Source organism: Monodon monoceros, unplaced genomic scaffold, assembly GCF_005190385.1.
Source record: "Monodon monoceros isolate NGI ecotype Baffin Bay Population unplaced genomic scaffold, NGI_Narwhal_1 Super_Scaffold_11, whole genome shotgun sequence".
Taxonomy (NCBI): Eukaryota; Metazoa; Chordata; class Mammalia; order Artiodactyla; family Monodontidae; genus Monodon; species Monodon monoceros.
In genome coordinates this window covers 65661751-65683426 of record NW_021703767.1, presented here as the reverse complement: position 1 = coordinate 65683426, position 21676 = coordinate 65661751, and the positions used below count along the sequence as shown (strand labels likewise).

General features: G+C 39.5%; 1 protein-coding gene across 1 annotated transcript in view; it reads right to left on the bottom strand.

Annotated features, from left to right (window-relative positions):
- Window positions 1-21676, bottom strand: part of MAATS1 (MYCBP associated and testis expressed 1) — a 142953-nt gene that overhangs the window by 31184 nt on the left and 90093 nt on the right. The window contains exons 11-16 of the mRNA XM_029215154.1: window positions 20252-20368; window positions 18725-18796; window positions 17393-17539; window positions 14685-14906; window positions 10881-11029; window positions 10234-10325 (exon numbers count right to left, since the gene is read on the bottom strand). Coding sequence (XP_029070987.1) covers window positions 10234-10325; window positions 10881-11029; window positions 14685-14906; window positions 17393-17539; window positions 18725-18796; window positions 20252-20368 — 799 coding nt within the window. The remainder of the gene's footprint in view (window positions 1-10233; window positions 10326-10880; window positions 11030-14684; window positions 14907-17392; window positions 17540-18724; window positions 18797-20251; window positions 20369-21676) is intronic.

Genomic DNA, 21676 nt, shown 5'->3' with positions numbered 1-21676 from the left:
GAACCTGCAGCCTGCAAAAAGGAGACCCCAAACACAGTAAGATAAGCAAAATGAGAAGACAGAAAAACACACAGCAGATGAAGGAGCAAGATAAAAACCCACCAGACCTAATGAAGAGGAAATAGGCAGTCTACCTGAAAAAGAATTCAGAATAATGATAGTAAAGATGATCCAAAATCTTGGAAGTAGAATAGACAAAATGCAAGAAACATTTAACAAGGACCTAGAAGAACTAAGATGAAACAAGCAACGATGAACAACACAATAAATGAAATTAAAAATACTCTAGAAGGGATCAATAGCAGAATAACTGAGGCAGAAGAACAGATAAGTGACCTGGAAGATTAAATAGTGGAAATAAATACTGCAGAGCAGAATAAAGAAAAAGAATGAAAAGAGCTGAGGACAGTCTCAGAGACCTCTGGAACAACATTAAACGCACCAACATTCAAATTATAGGGGTCCCAGAAGAAGAAGAGAAAAAGAAAAGGACTGAGAAAATATTTGAAGAGATTATAGTTGAAAACTTCCCTAATATGGGAAAGGAAATAGTCAAGTCCAGGAAGCACAGAGTCCCTTACAGGATAAAACCATGGAGAAACATGCCAAGACACATATTAATCAAACTGTCAAAATTAAATACAAAGAAAACATATTAAAAGCAGCAAGGGAAAAACAACAAATAACACACAAGGGAATCCCCATAAGGTTAAAAGCTGATCTTTCAGCAGAAACTCTGCAAGCCAGAGGGACTGGCAGGACATATTTAGAGTGATGAAGGAGAAAAACCTACAACCAAGATTACTCTACCCAGCAAGATTCTCATTCAGATTTGATGGAGAAATTAAAACCTTTACAGACAAGCAAAAGCTGAGAGAGTTCAGCACTACCAAACCAGCTTTACAACAAATGCTAAAGGAACTTCTCTAGGCAAGAAACACAAGAGAAGGAAAAGACCTACAATAACGAGCCCAAAACAACCTAGAAAATGGGAATAGGAACATACATATTGATAATTACCTTAAATGTAAATGGATTAAATGCTCCCACCAAAAGACACAGACTGGCTGAATGGATACAAAAACAAGACCCATATATATGCTGTCTACAAGAGACCCACTTCAGACCTAGAGACACATACAGACTGAAAGTATGGGGATGGAAAAAGATACTCCATGCAAATGGAAACCAAAAGAAAGCTGGAGTAGCAATTCTCATATCAGACAAAATAGACTTTAAAATAAAGACTATTAGAAGAGACAAAGAAGGACACTACATAATGATCAAGGGATCGATCCAAGAAGAAGATATAACAATTGTAAATATTTATGCACCCAACATAGGAGCACCTCAATACATAAGGCAAATACTAACAGCCATAAATGGGGAAATTGACAGTAACACAATCATAGTAGGGGATTTTATCACCCCACTTTCACCCATGGACAGATCATCCAAGATGAAAATAAAGAAACACAAGCTTTAAATGATACATTAAACAAGATGGACTTAATTGATATTTATAGGACATTCCACCCAAAAACAACAGAATACACATTTTTCTCAAGTGCTCATGGAACATTCTCCAGCATAGATCATATCTTGGGTCACAAATCAAGCCTTGGTAAATTTAAGAAAATTGAAATTGTATCAAGTATCTTTTCTGACCACAACGTTATGAGACTAGATATCAATTACAGGAAAAGATCTGTAAAAAATACAAACACATGGAGGCTAAACAATACACTACTTAATAACGAAGTGATCACTGAAGAAATCAAAGAGGAAATCAAAAAATACCTAGAAACAAATGACAATGGAGACACAATGACCCAAAACCTATGGGATGCAGCAAAAGCAGTTCTAAGAGGGAAGTTTATAGCAATACAATCCTACGTTAAGAAACAGGAAAAATCTCGAATAAACAACCTAATCTTGCACCTAAAGCAATTAGAGAAAGAAGAACAAAAACACCCCAAAGTTAGCAGAAGGAAAGAAATCATAAAGATCAGATGAGAAATAAATGAAAAAGAAATGAAGCAAACAATGGCAAAGATCAATAAAACTAAAAGCTGGTTCTTTGAGAAGATTAACAAAATAGATAACCCATTAGCCAGACTCATCAAGAAAAAAAGGGGGAAGACTCAAATCAATAGAATTAGAAATGAAAAAAGAGAAGTAACAACTGACAGTGCAGAAATACAAAAGATCATGAGAGATTACTACAAGCAACTCTATGCCAATTAAATGGACAACCTGAAAGAAATGGACAAATTCTTAGAAATGCACAACCTGCCAAGGCTGAATCAGGAAGAAATAGAAACTATGAACAGACCAATCACAAGCGCTGAAATTGAAATTCTGATTAAAAACCTTCCAACAAACAAAAGCCCAGGGCCAGATGGCTTCACAGGCAAATTCTATCAAACATTTAGAGAAGAGCTAACACCTATCCTCCTCAAACTCTTCCAAAATATAGCAGAGGGAGGAACACTCCCAAACTCATTCTACAAGGCCACCATCACCCTGATACCAAAACCAGACAAGGATGTCACAAAGCAAGAAAACTACAGGCCAATATCACTGATGAACATAGATGCAAAAATCCTCAACAAAATACTAGCAAAGAGAATCCAACAGCACATTAAAGGGATCATACACCATGATCAAGTGGGGCTTATTCCAGGAATGCAAGGATTCTTCAATATATGCAAATCAATAAACGTGATATACCATATTAACAAATTGAAGGAGAAAAACCATATGATCATCTCAATAGATGCAGAGAAAGGTTTCGACAAAATTCATCACCCATTTATGATGAAAACCCTGCAGAAAGTAGGCATAGAGGGACTTTCCTCAACATAATAAAGGCCATATATGACAAACCACAGCCAAAATCCTCTTCAATGGTGAAAACCTGAAAGCATTTCCACTAAGATCAGGAACAAGACAAGGTTACCCACTCCCACCACTCTTATTCAACATAGTTTTGGAACTGTTAGCCACAGCAATCAGAGAAGAGAAGGAAATAAAAGGAATCCAAATTGGAAAAGAAAAAGTAAAGCTGTCACTGTTTGCAGATGACATGATACTATACATAGAAAATCCTAAAAATGCTACCAGAAAACTATTAGAGCTAATCAATGAATTTGTTAAAGTAGTAGGATACAAAATTAATGCACAGAAATCTCTGGCACTCCTATACACTAATGATGAAAAATCTGAAAGTGAAATTAAGAAAACACTCCCATTTACCACTGCAACAAAAAGAATAAAATATCTAGGAATAAACGTACCTAAGGAGACAAAAGACCTGTATGCAGAAAATTATAAGACACTGATGAAAGAAATTAAAGATGATACAAATCGATGGAGAGGTATACCATGTTCTTGGATTGGAAGAATCAACATTGTGAAAATGACTCTACAACCCAAAGCAATCTACAGATTCAATGCAATCCCTGTCAAAGTACCACTGGCATTTTTCACAGAATTAGAACAAAAAATCTCACAATTTGTATGGAAACACAAAAGACCCCGAATAGCCAAAACAATCTTGAGACTGAAAAATGGAGCCGGAGGAATCTGGCTCCCTGACTGCAGACTATACTACAAAGCTACCGTAATCAAGACAGTATGGTACTGGCACAAAAACAGAAATATAGATCAATGGAACAGGATAGAAAGCCCAGAGATAAACCCACACATATATGGTCACCTTATCTTTGATAAAGGAGGCAGGAATGTACAGTGGATGAAGGACAGCCTCTTCAATAAGTGGTGCTGGGAAAACTGGACAGGTACATATAAAAGTATGAGATTAGAACACTCCCTAATACCGTACACAAAAATAAGCTCAAAATGGATTAAAGACCTAAATGTAAGGCCAGAAACTATCAAACTCTTAGAGGAAAACAGGCAGAACACTCTATGACATAAATCACAGCAAGATCCTTTTTGACCCACCTCCTAGAGAAATGGAAATAAAAACAAACAATTGGGGCCTAATGAAACTTCAAAGGTTTTGCACAGCAAAGGAAACCATAAATAAGACCAAAAGACAACCCTCAGAATGGCAGAAAACATTTGCAAATGAAGCAACTGACAAAGGATTCATCTCCAAAATTTATAAGCAGCTCATGCAGCTCAATAACAAAAAAACAACCCAATCCAAAAATGGGCAGAAGACCTAAATAGACATTTCTCCAAAGAAGGTATACAGACTGCCAACAAACACATGAAAGAATGCTCAACATCACTAATCATTAGAGAAATGCAAATCAAAACTACAATGAGGTATCTCACACCAGTCAGAATGGCCATCATCAAAAATCTATAAACAATAAATGCTGGAGAGGGTGTGGAGAAAAGGGAACACTCTTGCACTGCTGGTGGGAATGTGACTTGGTACAGGCACTATGGAGAACGGTATGGAGGTTCCTTAAAGAACTACAAAGAGAACTACCATATGACCCAGCAATCCCACTACTGGGCATATACCCTGAGAAAACCATAATTCAAAAAGAGTCATGTAAAAAAAAAAAAAAAAAAAGAAAGAGTCATGTACCAAAATGTTCCTTGCAGCTCTATTTACAATAGCCCGGAGATGGAAACAACCTAAGTGCCCATCATCGGATGAATGGATAAAGAAGATGAGGCACATATATACAATGGAATATTACTCAGCCATATAAAGAAACGAAACTGAGCTATTTGTAATGAGGTGGATGGACCTAGAGTCTGTCATACAGAGTGAAGTAAGTCAGAAATAGAAAGACAAATACCGTATGCTAACACATATATATGGAATTTAAGGGAATAAAATGTCATGAAGAACCTAGGGGTAAGACAGGAATAAAGACACAGACCTACTAGAGAATGGACCTGAGGATATGGGGAGGGGGAAGAGTTAGCTGTGACAAAGTGAGAGAGTGGCATGGACATATATACACTACCAAACGTAAAATAGATAGCTAGTGGGAAGCAGCCACATAGCACAGGTAGATCAGCTCAGTGCTTTGTGACAACCTAGAGGGGTGGGATAGGGAGGGTGGGAGAGAGGGAGACACAAGAGGGAAGAGATATGAGAATATATGTATATGTATAACTGATTCACTTTGTTATAAAGCAGAAAGTAACACACCATTGTAAAGCAATTATACTCCAATAAAAATGTTAAAAAAATCTATAATGAGGTACCTCCTCACACCAGAATGGCCAGAATGTCTGTCATCAAAAAGTCTATGAACAATAAATGCTGGAGAGGGTGTGGAGAAAAGGGAACCCTCCTACACTGATGGTGGGAATGTAAATTGGTACAACCACTATGGAGAACAGTATGGAGGTTCCTTAAAAAACTAAAAATAGCACTACCATATGACCCAGCAATCCCACTCCTGGGCATATATCTGGAGACAAGCACAATTCAAGAAGATACATGCACCCCAAGTTCATTGCAACACTATTTACAACAGTGAAGACACCGAAGCAACCTAAATGTCCATCAACAGAGGAATGGATAAAGAACATGTGGTACATATATACAACGGAATACTACTCAGCCATTAAAAATTAATGCCGTATTCAGAAACATGGCATTATGATACTAACTGAAGATTATCATACTAACTGAAGTCAGACAAAAGACAAATATCATATGATATCCCCTATATGTGGAATATAAAAAAAAATGATACAAATGAACTTCTTTACAAAACGGAAAGAGGCTCAAACTTCAAAAACAAAGTTATGGTTACCAAAGGGAAAAGATGGTGGGGGGGGATAAATTAGGAGTTTGGGATTAACACACTACTATATATAAAATAGCTAACCAACAAGGACCTACTGTATAGCACAGGGAAATCTACTCAATATTCTGTAATAACCTATATGGGGAAAGAATCTGAAAAAGAATGGGTATATGTATATGTATAACTAAATCACCTTGGTGTACACCTGAAACTAACACAACATTGTAAATCAACTATATTCTAATATAAAATAAAAATTAAATTTAAAAAACAAACTGAAGAATAAAAGCCATATGATCATCACAATAGATGCAGAAAAAGCTTTTGACAAAATTCAACATCCATTTATGATAAAACGTCTCCTCCACAAAGTGGGTGTAGAGGGAACATACATCAACATAATAAAGGCCATATATGAATTAAATGAAAAATGAATTAAACACCTAAATGTAAGAGCAGAAAGCATAAAACTCCTAGAAGAAAACACAGGCAGAACACACTGACATAAATTGTAGCAATATTTTTTGGCTCTGTCTCCTAAGGCAAAGGAAAGAAAAGCAAAAATAAATAAATGGGACCTAAGTAAACTTAAAAGCTTTTGCACAACAAAGGAAATCATTGACAAAATGAAAAGACAACCTACTGAATGGGAGAAATATTTGCAAATAATAAGACCAATAAAGGATTATTATCCAAAATATATAAATAGCTCATACAACTCAATATCAGAAAAACAAACCCAATTTAAAATGGACAGACGACTTGAATAAACATTTTTTTTTGGCCGTGGCATGTGAGATCTTAGTTCACCTACCAGGGATCAAACCCACACCCCCTGCAGTGGGAGTGCAGAGTCTTAATCACTGGACTGCCAGGGAAGTCCCTTGAATAAACATTTTTTTTAAAAAGAAGACATACAGATTGGCCAACAGGCACATGTAAAGATGCTCAACATTGCTAATCATCAGAGAAATGCAAATCAAACCCACAGTGAGATATCACCTCACACCTGTCAGAAGGGCTATCATCAAAAAGACCACAAATAACAAATGTTCGAGAGGGTATGGAGAAAAGGGAACCCTCATGCAATGTCAGTGGGAATTTAAATTGATGCAACCAGTTTGGAGAACAGTATGGAGGTTCCTCAAAAAAGTAAAAATAGAACTACTATATGATCCAGCAGTCCCACTCCTGGGTATGTATCTGAAGAAATGAAAATACTAATTGGAAAAGATACATGTACCCCAATGTTCATAGCAGCATTATTTACAATAGCCAAGAAATGCAAGCAACTTAAGTGTCCATTAATAGAGGAACGGATAAAAAGACATGGTGTGTGTGTGTACACACACACACACACACAATGGAATACTACCTAGCCATAAAAAGAATGAAATTTTGCCATTTACAACAACATGGATCAACCTGGAAGGTATTATGCTTTGTGAAGTAAGTCAGACAAAGACAAATACTGTATGTTTTCACTACACGTAGAATCCAGAAAAATCAAACAAACAAATGAATTTAACAAAACAGAAACAGATCTTCAAATATAGAGAACAAACTAGTGGTTACCAGTGAGGAAAGAGGAAGTTGGGAGGGGCAAGATAGGGGTAGGAGATTAAGAAGTACAAACTACCACATATAAAATAAATAAGCTACAAGGATATATTGTAGAGCACAGGGAAAATAGCCAATATTTTATGATAACTTTAAATGGAGTATAATTTATAAAATTTTAAATCGCTGTGTTGTACACCTGAAACTAATATAATGTTATAAATCAACTAGACCTCAATAAAAAAAATTTTTTTAATTCATCCAAATAAAAATTAATAATGAGATATCTCAAACGGTCTGTATGTAATATTACTTAATTTGGGGTAAAGAGTATAACACATGGATGTCTTACTTGGAACGAGAAACAAAAGGCCCTAGTGTGTGCTCCCTGTCCAGGTGGCTTTCTTCGTTTGGGCTACATCCACACAAAGGGAAGAAGTTAGGACTTGCCCAGCTTGCCCACAGACAAGTCCCACTGATTCCTTTACATCTCGTGCCCCCTCCAGCTCCTTCCCCTCAGAGCCAGGAGAAGCTGGGGAGGGGGGTCACAAACTATTAACTATTAAACAGAGGATTTCCCCCCCTCCTTCAGTTCCCTCAGGTGGAATTGATCTGAAGCAGGTTGGCCTCACCTTGGACAGAGGAGAAGGAGCAAGGAGTTGCATATTTTCTTAAGGATCTAGAAAACATAAGATCCCTTTTATAATATAAGGTGATAGAAAAATATTATTTAATTTAACAAAATTAAATTTTGTTGGTAGAGGCACTATCATACACTGTTGATGGGAGTATGAATTAGAACAATCTTTTTGTGGGGGCAGTTTGGTGGTATCTATCAAAATATACAACACACATACCTTATTTCCAGCACTGTACTGCTAGGAGTTTACTCTCAGAAGCATGACCAGGGTGTTCACTGCTATTTATAGGAAAACACACTGGGAACAAACTAGATGCTTATTGCTGGGGTGGGTACTGGTTTAAAAAAGTACAATCATGTAATGGGAAAACAAGATATTTCTTTGTTCTCGTCCAATGCATTAGAACTACGATTCCTTTCTCACTGGTTACGTGATCTTAAATATTAACACTTCTCTTAAACCTGTCTAGAATTCCCCTGCAAACTCTAAAGCCTCCCAAGCTCTTATTTCACTTAAATATTTTTTTAACATTTTTATTGGGGTATAATTGCTTTACAATGGTGTGTTAGTTTCTGCTTTATAACAAAGTGAATCAGTTATACATATACATATGTTCCCATATCTCTTCCCTCTTGCGTCTCCCTCCGTCCCTCCCTCCCTATCACTTAAATATTAATCTTATGGTTGCATCCTTCCCTCTGGGATCAGGACTGTCACCAATAGTCTGAAAGCTCCGGAAGAACACTGTTTTTAAAAACACATATTTTTTCTCCTTCTCTATCGACTAAAAGCATCAATCTTTAAAAACATGCCACTTTTGGCAAACGATAAGCAAGGATATTTATACTGAGATCAGTCCTGGCAGGAACAGGAGATATTGTGACTCACGCAGAGCTGCAGAGTCAATTTAGGTCTGTCAGGCTTCTCAGCTTTTCAACACCTGCCTTGCACATGCCCTGCCTGCAAAAGGCTACTACAGTTGGAAAACCCTGTATATTCTCAACATTTGCTTTACATTGAAAAAAAATCAAATTACAAAATACAGACTTATGGTTACCAAAGGGGAAAGAGGTGGGGGAGGGATAAATTAGGAGTATAGGATTAACATATACACGCAAGTATATATAAAACAGATAAACAACAATTCACTGTATAGCCTGGGGAACAAAATTCAGTATCTTGTAATAACCTACAGTGGAAAAGAATTAGAAGATATATATATAAACTGAATCACTTTGCTGTACACCTGAAACTAACATAATATTGTAAATCAACTATATTTCAATAAAAACCAAACCAAAACAACAACCACCACCAAAATACACCTCTTCTGGGAATTTGGGAACTGCCTCTTTTTTTTTTTAATTGGAGTATAGTTGCTTTACAATGGTGTGTTAGTTTCTGCTGTAGACAAAGTGAATCAGCTGTACGTATACATACATCCCCTCCCTCTCGAGCCTCCCCCCCCCCACCAACCCTCCATCCCACCCCTCGGGAATTGCCTCTTCAAGAAGGTTTGGATTTTGACACTCCATCAAACTTATTATAACTGCACCCATCCATACTGGAGGTGATTATATTCTGCAGTCAGACAGCATCGAGGGAACCTGACCTCTGAAATAAGAAAATGCAGTGATTCTCCTTCAGAATTTTCCCCATACCTCTGCTCAGTTTTAAATCTCTGGAATATTGAAAATATTTTCTACCTTTAAAAAGATCATCACGGGCTTCCCTGGTGGCGCAGTGGTTGAGAATCCGCCTGCCAATGCAGGAGACACGGGTTCAAGCCCTGGTCCGGGAAGATCCCACATGCCGTGGAGCAACTAGGCCCGTGAGCCACAACTACTGAGCCTGCGCGTCTGGAGCCTGTGCTCCGCAACAAGAGAGGCCGCGACAGGGAGGGGCCCGCGCACTGCGATGAAGAGTGGCCCCCGCTCGCCGCAACTAGAGAAAGCGCTCGCACAGAAACGAAGACCCAACACAGCCAAAAATGAATGAATAGGGTTTCCCTGGTGGCGCAGTGGTTGAGAGTCCGCCTGCCGATGCAGGGGACACGGGTTCGTGCCCCAGTCTGGGAAGATCCCACATGCCACGGAGCGGCTGGGCCTGTGAGCCATGGCCACTGAGCCTGCGCGTCCGGAGCCTGTGCTCCGCAACGGGAGAGGCCACAACAGGGAGAGGCCCGTGTACCGCAAAAAGAAAAAAAAAAAAAAAGAATGAATAAATAAATAAAATTTAAAAAAAACAGATCATCATGTGGAACATTTGCATTGGCTTACCTTTTTCTTTGACAAAGTCCTTTTGCAACTCTGGGATCAGGAAACTATAAACCAACTCGGCAACGATCTCCTCTGACTGAAGCTGAGTTCGACTAAAAAGTAAAAAACAAACGAGTATTTCCTTTGTTGCCTTACTTGAGCTGCCGATTTATACTTGGATCCTCCTTGTTTGTGTAAGGAACTCCACTGCTCAAATCCCACCACTGCCTTTTCCTTAAGTGAGCTGAAGTAGCACATTCCTGGTGAGTTTGGTTAACTCCATGGAAAATCCAAATTTGTCCTTCACTTAGCCTGCCTACCAGGACGGGAGTGTTAGAGATACAACTTACAAATGGAAGCCAGAAACCCTGCAGTGATGTCCAAGTAAAATTGGACATAGTTAATCACATTGCTTTCATGCTTTGTGATATTCTAAAAGTAAGAAATATGAAAGTGCTCCAGACTGCAGAGGATAACTGAAAATTCTATTCCCAATGCTCTTACCATACAAAGGTACAGGCCTGCTGGCTGCTGCTAAAACAATGCATACTGAAGCATGAGTTAATATATTTGTTTCTCCTTGGTGGTAAAATCTTAAGCTCTTGAAAAATACATATGAGTAACAGCAAAAGGCTGTCCATCCCACCATCTGTCCCCTTGGTACACACCGGCTTTCCATTTCATAAGCAATGTCATTGATTTCCTGAGCCATCTTCTCTATTTCTGCCCTGGCTTGTTCTTCTGCAGTATTCTCTTCAGTGTTCAGTATTATATCCTCCAGATAGGAAGTTACAGTACTTTGGTGAACTTTAATTACCTGCAAAACCCCAAAATACTCCAGTTACTCAGAATAGGAATGCTACTACTGTACACAAGAAAAATGCATGAATATTGGTTGACTTTTTTAGCACATCTACTTCATTCATAGTAGTCCCCTCATTCATTATTCTTTTTTTTTTTTAAACTATAGATAGTCTGTTTCTAATCCACCTATCTACCCACTCTGGGAAGCCCCTACCTATCTGGCTCATTTTAGAATTATGGGGTGGGCGATACAACACTGCAGAAAGATCATGGGCTTGAGTCAATAACTCTGTTTTGGATCCTGGCTTTGTTCTTACCAGCAGTGTAATTTGGTCAAGCTACCTAACTGTGGCAGAGACTAAGATGTATTACACAATGTCCTTTCTTTATTCCTCTTAAAGGATTCTTACAGGGAAAGACGTAGCTTTTTTTTTTTTTTTTTTTTCTCTTTTCATTTCTCATTTCATGGGGACGAAATGCAGGAGCACCAGTCATCTTAAACTGCCATGAGGGTCACACCCAAGGGACAGAAAAGCAGGAAGCTAGAAGGATCCTGGGTCTCTGGTGAATTTTTTTAACTATCTTCTCAGCCCTGGACTGCTTCTTTTTAAAGCTTTCTTGAAAGAATATAGACTATACATTTAGAAAAGTGCAGAGCACATAAATGTACAGTGCAATGAATGAGGGTCAAGCCACTGCTAGGATCCCAGAGGTCACTGTGAGTTCTACCTGACGACAGACCCTTCCCACTCTCATGAGTTTATGGTAAAGACTTCCTATTCTTTAGGGCTGTGCTCCCTAAGTATGCAACCATAAATAATACAGTTTAGTTTTACCTGTTTTACAGATGGATACCAAGGAAGTATCACAAGCATCAAGGGTGTCATACTTAGTTTTGTATGCATTCTGTCTCAACAGATTTTGAGCTTTGGGGGAAGGGCACTTTTTATTTAATGTGTGTGTATTTCTTTGTGTCTGAGATAATGCTTGGGACTTAGTAACAACTCAGTACCTGCTTCTTGACTGGCACTGCAGCAGGACTCTGAATATGAAATGTTTACTGAATATCTACCTGTAAAACACCAAGTCCATAACCTTGAATCCCTATGCCTTCCTTATGGGAGAGACCCAATGACCAGTTTAATACAGTTCAACCGAACAACCAACCAACCAACCAAAATATATTTTCTTAAAGTCTGTTATGTACAGAGGGCTATGCTGGTGCTGTGGAAGGCATGTGCCTGCTCCCATGGAGACCACAGACTTATTCAGGAAACAAGTCACACCTAGATGGAACGATTAGACAGTTGAGTCTTGTAATAGTTCAGAGGTGGAAAGTTTAATTTGGTTCACCTCTAGTAATACACGTACTTGTGTGTTTACATATATCTTTATAAATGTGTATGTTTCTGGACACATTTGTGCTTGTAGGTGCGTAAGTGAATAAGGAAATGTATGGGTGGCTATATGTGTGTACCTCCCATCTCTGCTAATATTGTGCATGTGGGCTTATGTTTGTGAGTGTATCTTAACTTATAGATGTGCAAAAGTATGTGTGTTTAAAATATGAGTCTATGCCTTTCTGTATCTGTGTTTCTCAATGTCTACATGTTATTTTTCTGGAAATTTACTCGTGTACATTTCTTGGTTTTGGTATATTTATGTGCAAGCATATTTATCTTTAAGAGGGTCATATGATGGGAGATAGGGAATTTAAATGATGCTGGGGTCCAGAGATGGATACATTTTTTACATAAATGTTCCTTAAATCAGGCTGGAAGGGTCATCTTAACCCTTTCTTGCCCCTCCTAGACATGCTGACATTTCCTGGGATTATTCCCACTTAAGAGATACCTTCCTAGAAGCCTTTCACCAGCTTCTTCCTTTCCGTGTTTCTGAGTATAGTGGTTCCTCTGTCTCTTTCCTTTTATTCTCACTCCCAACTGGTTCTTCCCATCCCAGCTGGTTTTTCCTTAGTGATATTAGGTAGAGGATAGTAAATTCTGGTTTGCTAAAAATTTCTACATTTCAGTAACTTTTTTTTTTTGCAGTACGCGGGCCTCTCACTGCTGTGGCCTCTCCCGTTGCGGAGCACAGGCTCCGGATGCACAGGCGCAGCAGCCATATCTCACGGGCCCAGCCGCTCCGCGGCATGTGGGGTCTTCCCGGACCGGGGCACGAACCCGTGTCCCCTGCATCGGCAGGCGGACTCTCAACCACTGCACCGCCAGGGAAGCCCTCAGTAACTCTTTTTAAGGAAAAATGTGTTAGGATGGTAGGAAGCTAGAATATGAATTATTATTATAGGCTGTATGACACTATAGTTAAAAAGCTTTAACCCAAAACTTTTTAAAGCTGTGTAGAGGATGGGAAGTCTGTTTAATTTTAATCAATTTCTTATCTGAAAAAACACATACCAAATACTATTCAGGGGTCAATCCTAATTCCATGGGAATTGGGTAAATCCTTTGAATCCCAGATCAAATAAGAAGACCCCAACTTGACATAGCATTTTTTTTTTTTTAACCTGAGGAGCTCAAAACTATCCACATATATTAATACAATTCAGACAGCCTCTTAGATAGGAATTTTTTTAAGTTCCAGGTTGGCTCTTTCTGCCTTTCCCATCTGGCCCGCATCTGCGCAAGGGAAACTCACACAGCCTTTGCCTTAGCATATTCTGGGTGTGCTGGCCGCCCATGCAGCCTCTTCTGTGCCCACCTCCCCTCAGCCTGCCCAGCTTCCTCCTCTCCATTCCGGGGGTGAGACGCCCTAACTGAAAGCATACACATCAAGCTCTCCAAGAAAGGGGAAGTACTCGTCGCCACCTCTGGGTGTGATTTTTGGGGGAATTAGTCACAGCACAGCTCCCTTTAAAGAAATCTTCCTCACAAATCCCCTCCCATTTTAACACTTGAGCTTTTGTATACTTGATGAGGGTGAGAGTGCTTTGAGATATTACTGGTTCCTCAGATTTCCTCTGAGTTTGCATCTTGGTCACTTTGGAATTTCACATCTATTGGGTCTTGGTCAGAATTCGAACTTACCAGCCTGGCATTCCTAATTCCCAAGATTGTATCTTTAGTCAAAATCTCTCTTTGAAACTCTATCTTGTATATCCATCTGCTGAAATGACACCTCCACTAAGATGTCTCAAACTTAATATAAATCAAACTCTTCATTCCACCCCTGCCCCTAAACCTATTCCACCCTCAGCTTTCCCGCCTTAGAAAATAGAACCGTCACCTCCCCACTCACTGACACCGGAAACTGGACATCATACTTGACTTTACCCCATTTCTCACTCTGGCCTGAGTTACTTCATCAGTCTCCTTCCAGGTCTCTTTGTTTCCACCCTGTCCTCCCCTACAACCTGTTCACACAGCAAAGCAGAGTGACTTCTTCAAAATATGTCACCGGGCCCCATTTGTTTCCTTCATGAAACTTAACACATTTTCTGATCCTACACTTATTCGCCTGTTATATAGGATTTAAGCACCAGGAGAGAAGGGGCCACACCCGGTTTTTCCCTCCAAAGTAGCCCACAATGCCTTTGCACAGTGCTGGGCATACCATAGGAACTCAATACATTATTTGTTGAAGACAATGAAAAACAAAAAACGGAAGCCATTTCATATCATGAGTTTCCTGGCAACGTCCCCACTTGCCTCCTTAAATATCTGGTCCTCCTCCTGCAGGCGCCTCTCTTCCACCTGGCGCCGGCCACTCTCTTCGGCTTCACGCATCCTGCGTTGCCGCTCGGCCAGCATGGACAGGGCGTGGACCCTCCTCTCCTCCTGCAGTCTCACCAGCTCTTTGGACAGGAAGTCAAACATGTCTGCCAGCACCCATCCTTCCAGCCCAGCCAAATGGTTTTCAACCAGTGACACCTTAGAAATAATAATATAACTATGAGGATACAAATTCCACTAAGAATGGTGATTTATGAGGAGGGATGCTGGATTATCCTTGACAGTCACTTCACTTTCAGAGTGCACTTAGTTTTTATTAGGAATATTATCTCCAGACTGGCCCCATCCCAAGGGTTTTACTAGGAAAACTTATGATACAAACTTAGACTTGAGAAAGTAGATTGCTCAGTCAGTCACTGATGGATGATCGTCTTCAAATTATAAAGAGGATTTAGCAAAACATTTGTTAGTGTCCACACAGAATTTTTTTTTCTTTCAATTTTATCCAGAAGGTAAAGTGCTTGGGTCTCCCCAGACGTGAAGGGAAATGTCAAGGTTTTTATTAAAAGATAATGTTGGAGTTCAAAAAATAGAATCTCTTAAAAATTCACTCATGATACCTTTTAATTTTTCAATGCTTTGTCCTTTAACACAAGTTTGGGGAATTTTAAGATCTTCAGTAACATGAAAGTAGAAAACCTTAGTACTGTTTATTCATTTAAATAATTTCAAAGTCATTAAGAACTATCTTTGAAACAGAGCAGGAAACAAGCCTACATGTCTGTGTAATCACTGAGGTAAAATAAGGGCTAGGGGCCTAGAGTTCTTGGCCAGGAGTAAGCCACAGTATCTATTTATGGATCTCTCTGTGCTGGCTTTGGCACAGGGGGGAACAAAAGTGTTTGAGAAGATTGTACTGTGCTCCTGCTCCTATCCTCAGGGATAAGGGGAAAAGGCTCTTCTCCCAGGCACTTGCTGCTCTCACACTGACGGTTCTCCCTCAATATGAGAGAAGGAGAAAATGAGAGGATCGGCATTGCTGTAGGTACCCATGGGGTGCCCACTCCCCCAGATGCCTGCATCTTACTGGTGTATCCAGGAACAGCTGAAGGCAAGCAGGGTGAGTCTGTGGCTATGTGACAGTTCCTCCCATTAATTCCTCCCTTAGCTCTTAGCTGTCATGATGTCTATCAAGTATTTATCCACTAAATGAGGTAGATGGGTTGAAAATCCTGGATTGTCTTAGCTGTAGCTGCTAAAGTCTATAATCAGAAACCTTGAAGGGGCCAAGAAGGGCATTTTTCCGTCCAGGTCCTGGGTATTCTGCTGCCAGGGCATTCTGCTCCCTATCTGAACAGAAGTGCAGCCCGTCTCCATCATCCCCAGGGCTCCAGGATGCCCAGATTTAGAGACTCCAGTGTCTGCATTCTCCTCTTCTTTCTCTGGTTCCTCTGCTGGGTCTCACAGTCTGTGGCTTTCTTCCTCCCTCCCTGCAAACCAGCTCCCATCACTCAGAGACCATCCCCAGTCCTGCTGTCATGTAAAAGGAATAAAGTGGTGCTCGTTTCCAGGCTGCTTAACATTTGTGCCTAATTCACAGCACAAGAGTTACGTTTGTTACTAAAGGTGGGTCATGTTAGCTTTGCTGTAAGTTTACTTTCTTTTTGTTTGGCTGTACTGCGCGGCATGTGGGATCTTAGTTCCCCAACCAGGGATCGAACCCACGCCCCCCTGCATTGGAAATGCGGAGTCTTAACCACTGCACCGCCAGGGAAGTCCCAAGTTTACTTTCTTGTAACACTAAACTCTGTGCAAATTGGTTCTTTTTCATTTTGATTCACAGATAAGTGGGACAGATAGTAAAAGTGTATCTACACTGTAGTCAACAACATTAAATACTATGTGTCTATAGACAAATGCCAGAAGAAAGTAGGAAACACATTTACAGTTGTCAGGTTAGAGCTGCAATTAGCAGCTATTGTCAGTCACACAGAGCTCAGACGACCCGGTGAAAGTCACAGAATATCATATTAACATATTTAATATGCAGTTTAAGGAGTATGAGCTAGGTACAGCTCCAAAACTCATAAATGACTGTGGATAGTTTTTAAAATCTCATTTCTCACTTTTTTCTTATTGCTTTAATTACTTATTCATTCTGCTAAGCTCCCACTGAAATATATTAGAGTCACCAAATATTTAAGAAAGATTGGAAGAGAAAACCTTTCAAGATTGTGGGGGTTTCTTCTTTTCTTTTTGCAAATAAAAAACTAAGAGCAGGGGCTTCCCTGGTGGCGCAGTGGTTGAGAGTCCACCTGCCGATGCAGGGGACACGGGTTCGTGCCCTGGTCTGGGAAGATCCCACATGCCGCGGAGCGGCTGGGCCCGTGAGCCACAGCCGCTGAGCCTGCGCGTCCAGAGCCTGTGCTCCACAACAGGAGAGGCCACAACAGTGAGAGGCCTGCGTATCGCAAAAAAACCCCACAAAAACTAAGAGCAGACTCAATTCAGGGAGGGCACAGCCCGTTCAAATTCTGGACTGCAGCACCACTGATGAAAAACGCTGGGCTTGTGGGGGGTGTTTCTTTTTCATCACGTCATTTATTGTTACTATAGTGTTGCTTGTATTATAATAAAAACCGAGGGCGAAAATGGGACAAGAAAAGGAGAGGAAAGGAAAGAACCTTGTGCTCGTGCAAGTTCCTCTGTCGCTGCAAGGCCAGGGTCACCTGCTTCTCGGCTTTCTTCACCAGCCTGTCCTCTTCTTGCAGTGCATGGCTGGTGCGCAGCTCCTGGATCAACTCCAGTCGCTTCTCTTTCCCTTCAAACATCTGTGTCAAGTCAGATCAGAGAGAGACTTTCAAATCAGTATCCGTTGTGCCAGGCACGAGGCCTCGCAGACAGTGACTTGTGAGGCACTTGTCAACAGAGGGTTCTGTTCTGCCTTTCGGGGCCACAGAGCAGGTGTGTGCCACAGAGCTAGCGGTCAGCCCTCTTTTCTGCACCTTCAGCTGCTCAGGCAGAGAAGGAGCTTAGCTATAGGTTAGTTAGTTATTGACTCAGTTTCTTAAAATGCCTCTCAAAGACAAGGTGACAACTATAGGGTCATGTTAAGAAACTAGAGCCTTCTCCTCATTTCCTCTGCTCCTTCCCTAAGAAGCCTGGGAGTGGTATTTTTCATGGTCATATTTTCTTTTCCGAGAGATTCGCCCCTCATCTGGAATACAGGATCTGCTGTCTGAACTTAACTGCCGTGTTTCTCCTGGGGAAATACTGGCAGGGGAATAGAGAATAATGCTGAACACAGGATGCTCATCCAGCCTCCCTGAACTTACTCACCATAACTGAGTCTCTTAAGAGTTACAGCTGTCTGGGGAGAAAAAATGTTTCAGCTGAGGCTTTATATCAGTCCATTTTTAAACTGAAGCGTGAGCTTGCTCTAGTGGCACAAATAATCTGGCTAAAGCTTTTAGTCAGGAAGACCGGAGTTGAATTTGGCAGTTAACATAATCCCCCTCAGACTCATATTACTCGCCTGTAAAATGGGTAATTGATACAAAAAAAGAAAAAGAGCTGATATATGTAGAGCAAAGAATATATAATGTGAGCATGTGGTAAGAGTTCAAAACTGTAGTTATTACTTAGCTATTTCATTTATTATTCAGGTATTGATAGCTATATACAAACGCAGATAATGGTATTACAACTTTGTGGAAAATTAGAGAATCTACTTGTGATGTTTAGGGTCAAAATTCAGGTATGAAAATTGCTGGATTTATCAATTCCAAGGAAGACATTAGCTTCACACTGCCTTGGGTACACTACAGCAAACAGCAGGCGGTCCTTTCTTGCCTTGTTACTGTGCCACTCGGGCAAACTATGGCAACTCAAGAGCACAGTACCATAGGACAGCAGGGTGCAAGAGGCAATTCACCCCAAGGAACCAAGCACATATGCGTTCTGTAAATCTATTCTCAAAGGAGAAGAACAGGGCCAGTGGTTGTAACCCTACACACCATGTTCTGAACGACTCTGCCCCGGAGTAACTTTTGAAGGTAGATCACAGCCATTTCTATATCTTCTTCTTCCTAAAAGAACAAAGGGAGAACCAAGCAGCTTGAGAACAGCAGCAGTCAGCATCAAATACTTTTTTGAAGATTTATATCAAGCAAAAGATTTATATCTAGCAAAAAGCTAGATGCCAGAAGGATTTAAAGAGAATAAAACATCATCCCTCTTTGAACATATAGGACTTTAAGTGTTACTTACTGTATTGTTAAAATTCATTATTTTTTCATTATAAATAAGATATCATTAATAAATTCCATCAGAAGCAAAAAATTCACCCACTGTCATGGTATCCTTACAAATTAAGCCATTTTCATTTTTTCTATATTCCTTTCCAACAAAATCTTTCTTGAAGAAGTAAGTATTGCTAATAAATCCCTTTTGCAATAGTATTTTCATGTTTGATCATGCGTAGACAAAGAATACAGCTGGTCTATATCAGAGTCGAAAATGAGGTGCTTTTCACAAGAATTTAGCTAAACTGGTAAAATAAGAATATAATGGATAAGATCAGCTATCTATAAAAATCACCTTAAATAAGTGTATGTCAAAAGCAGAAAGATCAGAGTCTGCAAATTTACTTAAAGCCCCTCTGAATGCAAAAGTAATCAACAGTGGAATCAATGGCATTAACACTCGTGAATGACAATGTGTTAACCACAGGCAGTGGTCGGCACAAAGTCTAGAAAAGGGGACACTGCCCAGAGGCACATCGTGTCCAGTCAGCGGGAGCATTCCAGTCCCTCCAGAGACATCAGAGCCATCGGAGGTGCTAGTGAGATCTCCCGTCAACTCCCCTCCCTCTGACAAAGCACAACAACCTTCTGTACAATTTGGCTTCTTGTGAGAACTGCCCTGTATTGGGAGATAACAAGCTGACCTCCCAAGAGCAATATCCTGATATACCAGGCAGTTATATTTCTCTCCATAAAGTAACAAATTTGCATTGTGGCATCTCCAGCAGTTTCTTGTAGGTTTAGTCTGAGTCAGTCCTTTAAATCCAAACCAACTATGGAATGTTGACCAAACTGAGCCTGGGGCCCTGCAAAGGTGAGGTACGGCCCTGGTCAGGGTGAACTCTCTGAGCCAGTCTTGATGTCACCTCTGGTATTGCATTCCTCTCTAATTCCAGCTGTCATCAGCCACTTCCTCATGTGGGAGGACAGTTACAGTAAATGATCATAATTCCATCTTCTTTTTTTTTTATTTGATGTACATCAGAATTACCTTCTGATGCCAATTTTTCTTGGGAAGATTTTCTTCTTTGTGTTTTTATTCTTGAAAAGGATTGACTTTAGATTTCATTTCATTTTGCTTGTTTTTGTGTGTGCATTTGAAACATAAGGATAAAGGCAACGTAAGTCAGATCTTGGGAAATGAACACTTACGTTAGGTTTGTTTTTAACCCAAACTATCTGGAGAATAAACAGCAATACTGAATTTAGCTTTTCAAATAAAAGAACCTTCAAACTTACATTGGAATTCATCTCCAAAGTTGGAGTTGGAAGTCGAGGTTGAGGTATTGGCTTTCTTTGAAGAAAACGCATTGGTTTCTTTGCTTCGAGGCCCTTATTCTTCTTTTCCAACAGTGCCTGAAATAACACACCAGTGAGTGTCATTTCTTACCTTTGTATTTTTTTCCCACTACCAGATCTAGGCCACAGATCTGAATATCAGTCAGAAAGAATTTTCTCTATGGCCATGCTAGGACGGTTTGAGAAAGTCCAAACCAGGGTGCACCTATGATATTCCCATGCATAAGTTAACCACTGAACAAACATGAAACATATTCTAGGTGTATCCATTTTAATCGAAAGTTTTGGAGACTTTAAACATTTTTTTTTTTGAGTTTTTGAAAGGTTCTGTCATGTGTATATGCAAGCAAAACCCCCAACTCCTACTGTTCCACATGAGCTAATTTGCTGTTTTAAATGACTGCCTGGGCAATAGAAAATTGTCCTGTGTAGTAAACGACTGAAATATTTAGTATGTTTTGTTGTTATGGGGGAACTAAGGGGCATTAAATGGCAATTATCTCAAAGTGAAGAGAGCTTTACTTTGGGCTTGAAATCCTACACATCAAGATTTTTGAATATGGTTCCTTGTGGAAGAGTGTATGTGTTTCTGTTTAAACATGCACTTTATTTTCTTACTTTTGATCATCAAAAATCCTGCCAAAATTATACATAAGATTTTGTTCATCAGTTCCATTTTCAGACATAAGGGGATACTTTTTAACTTAAAAGTATCAAAAATTCTGATCTCTGTGATTTTAAAATCACACTTTCATTACTTTTTCATCACATAATTTTTATATTATTTTTTCCATAAAAACACAAGTAAGTGATAAAACACTTAAATAAGTGATAAAGCACTAAGCCAAGACTTGAAATTAATAAAAATATGAAAATTATGAGTAAAATTTGGAACCACATCCAATTATTGTGGTTGTAACAGAGCATCCGAGTTTCCTGAAAATAAATCTGATGGCAAATATATATAATAGCTCTATGATAATCCAAACTAATGAATCAACAGGAAGCAGCAGCAGTTTAAAAGTACAGTTTGCCCTTGAACAACATAGGTTTGAACTGCATGGATCCACTTATACGTAGATTTTTTTCAATAAATATATTAGAAAAATTTGGGGACATTTTTGACAATTTTTAAAAACTTGCAGACAAACCACATAGCCCAGAAATATTTTAAAAAGTTAGGTATGTCATGAATGCATAAAGTAAATGTAGATATTAGTCTATTTTATCATTTACTACCATAAAATACACAAAATCTATAAAAAGTTAAAATTTATCAAAACTTATGCACATAAACACTTACAGACCAAACATGGTGTTATTCAAAGTCAAAAGAAATGTAAACAAATGTAAAGATGCAGTGTT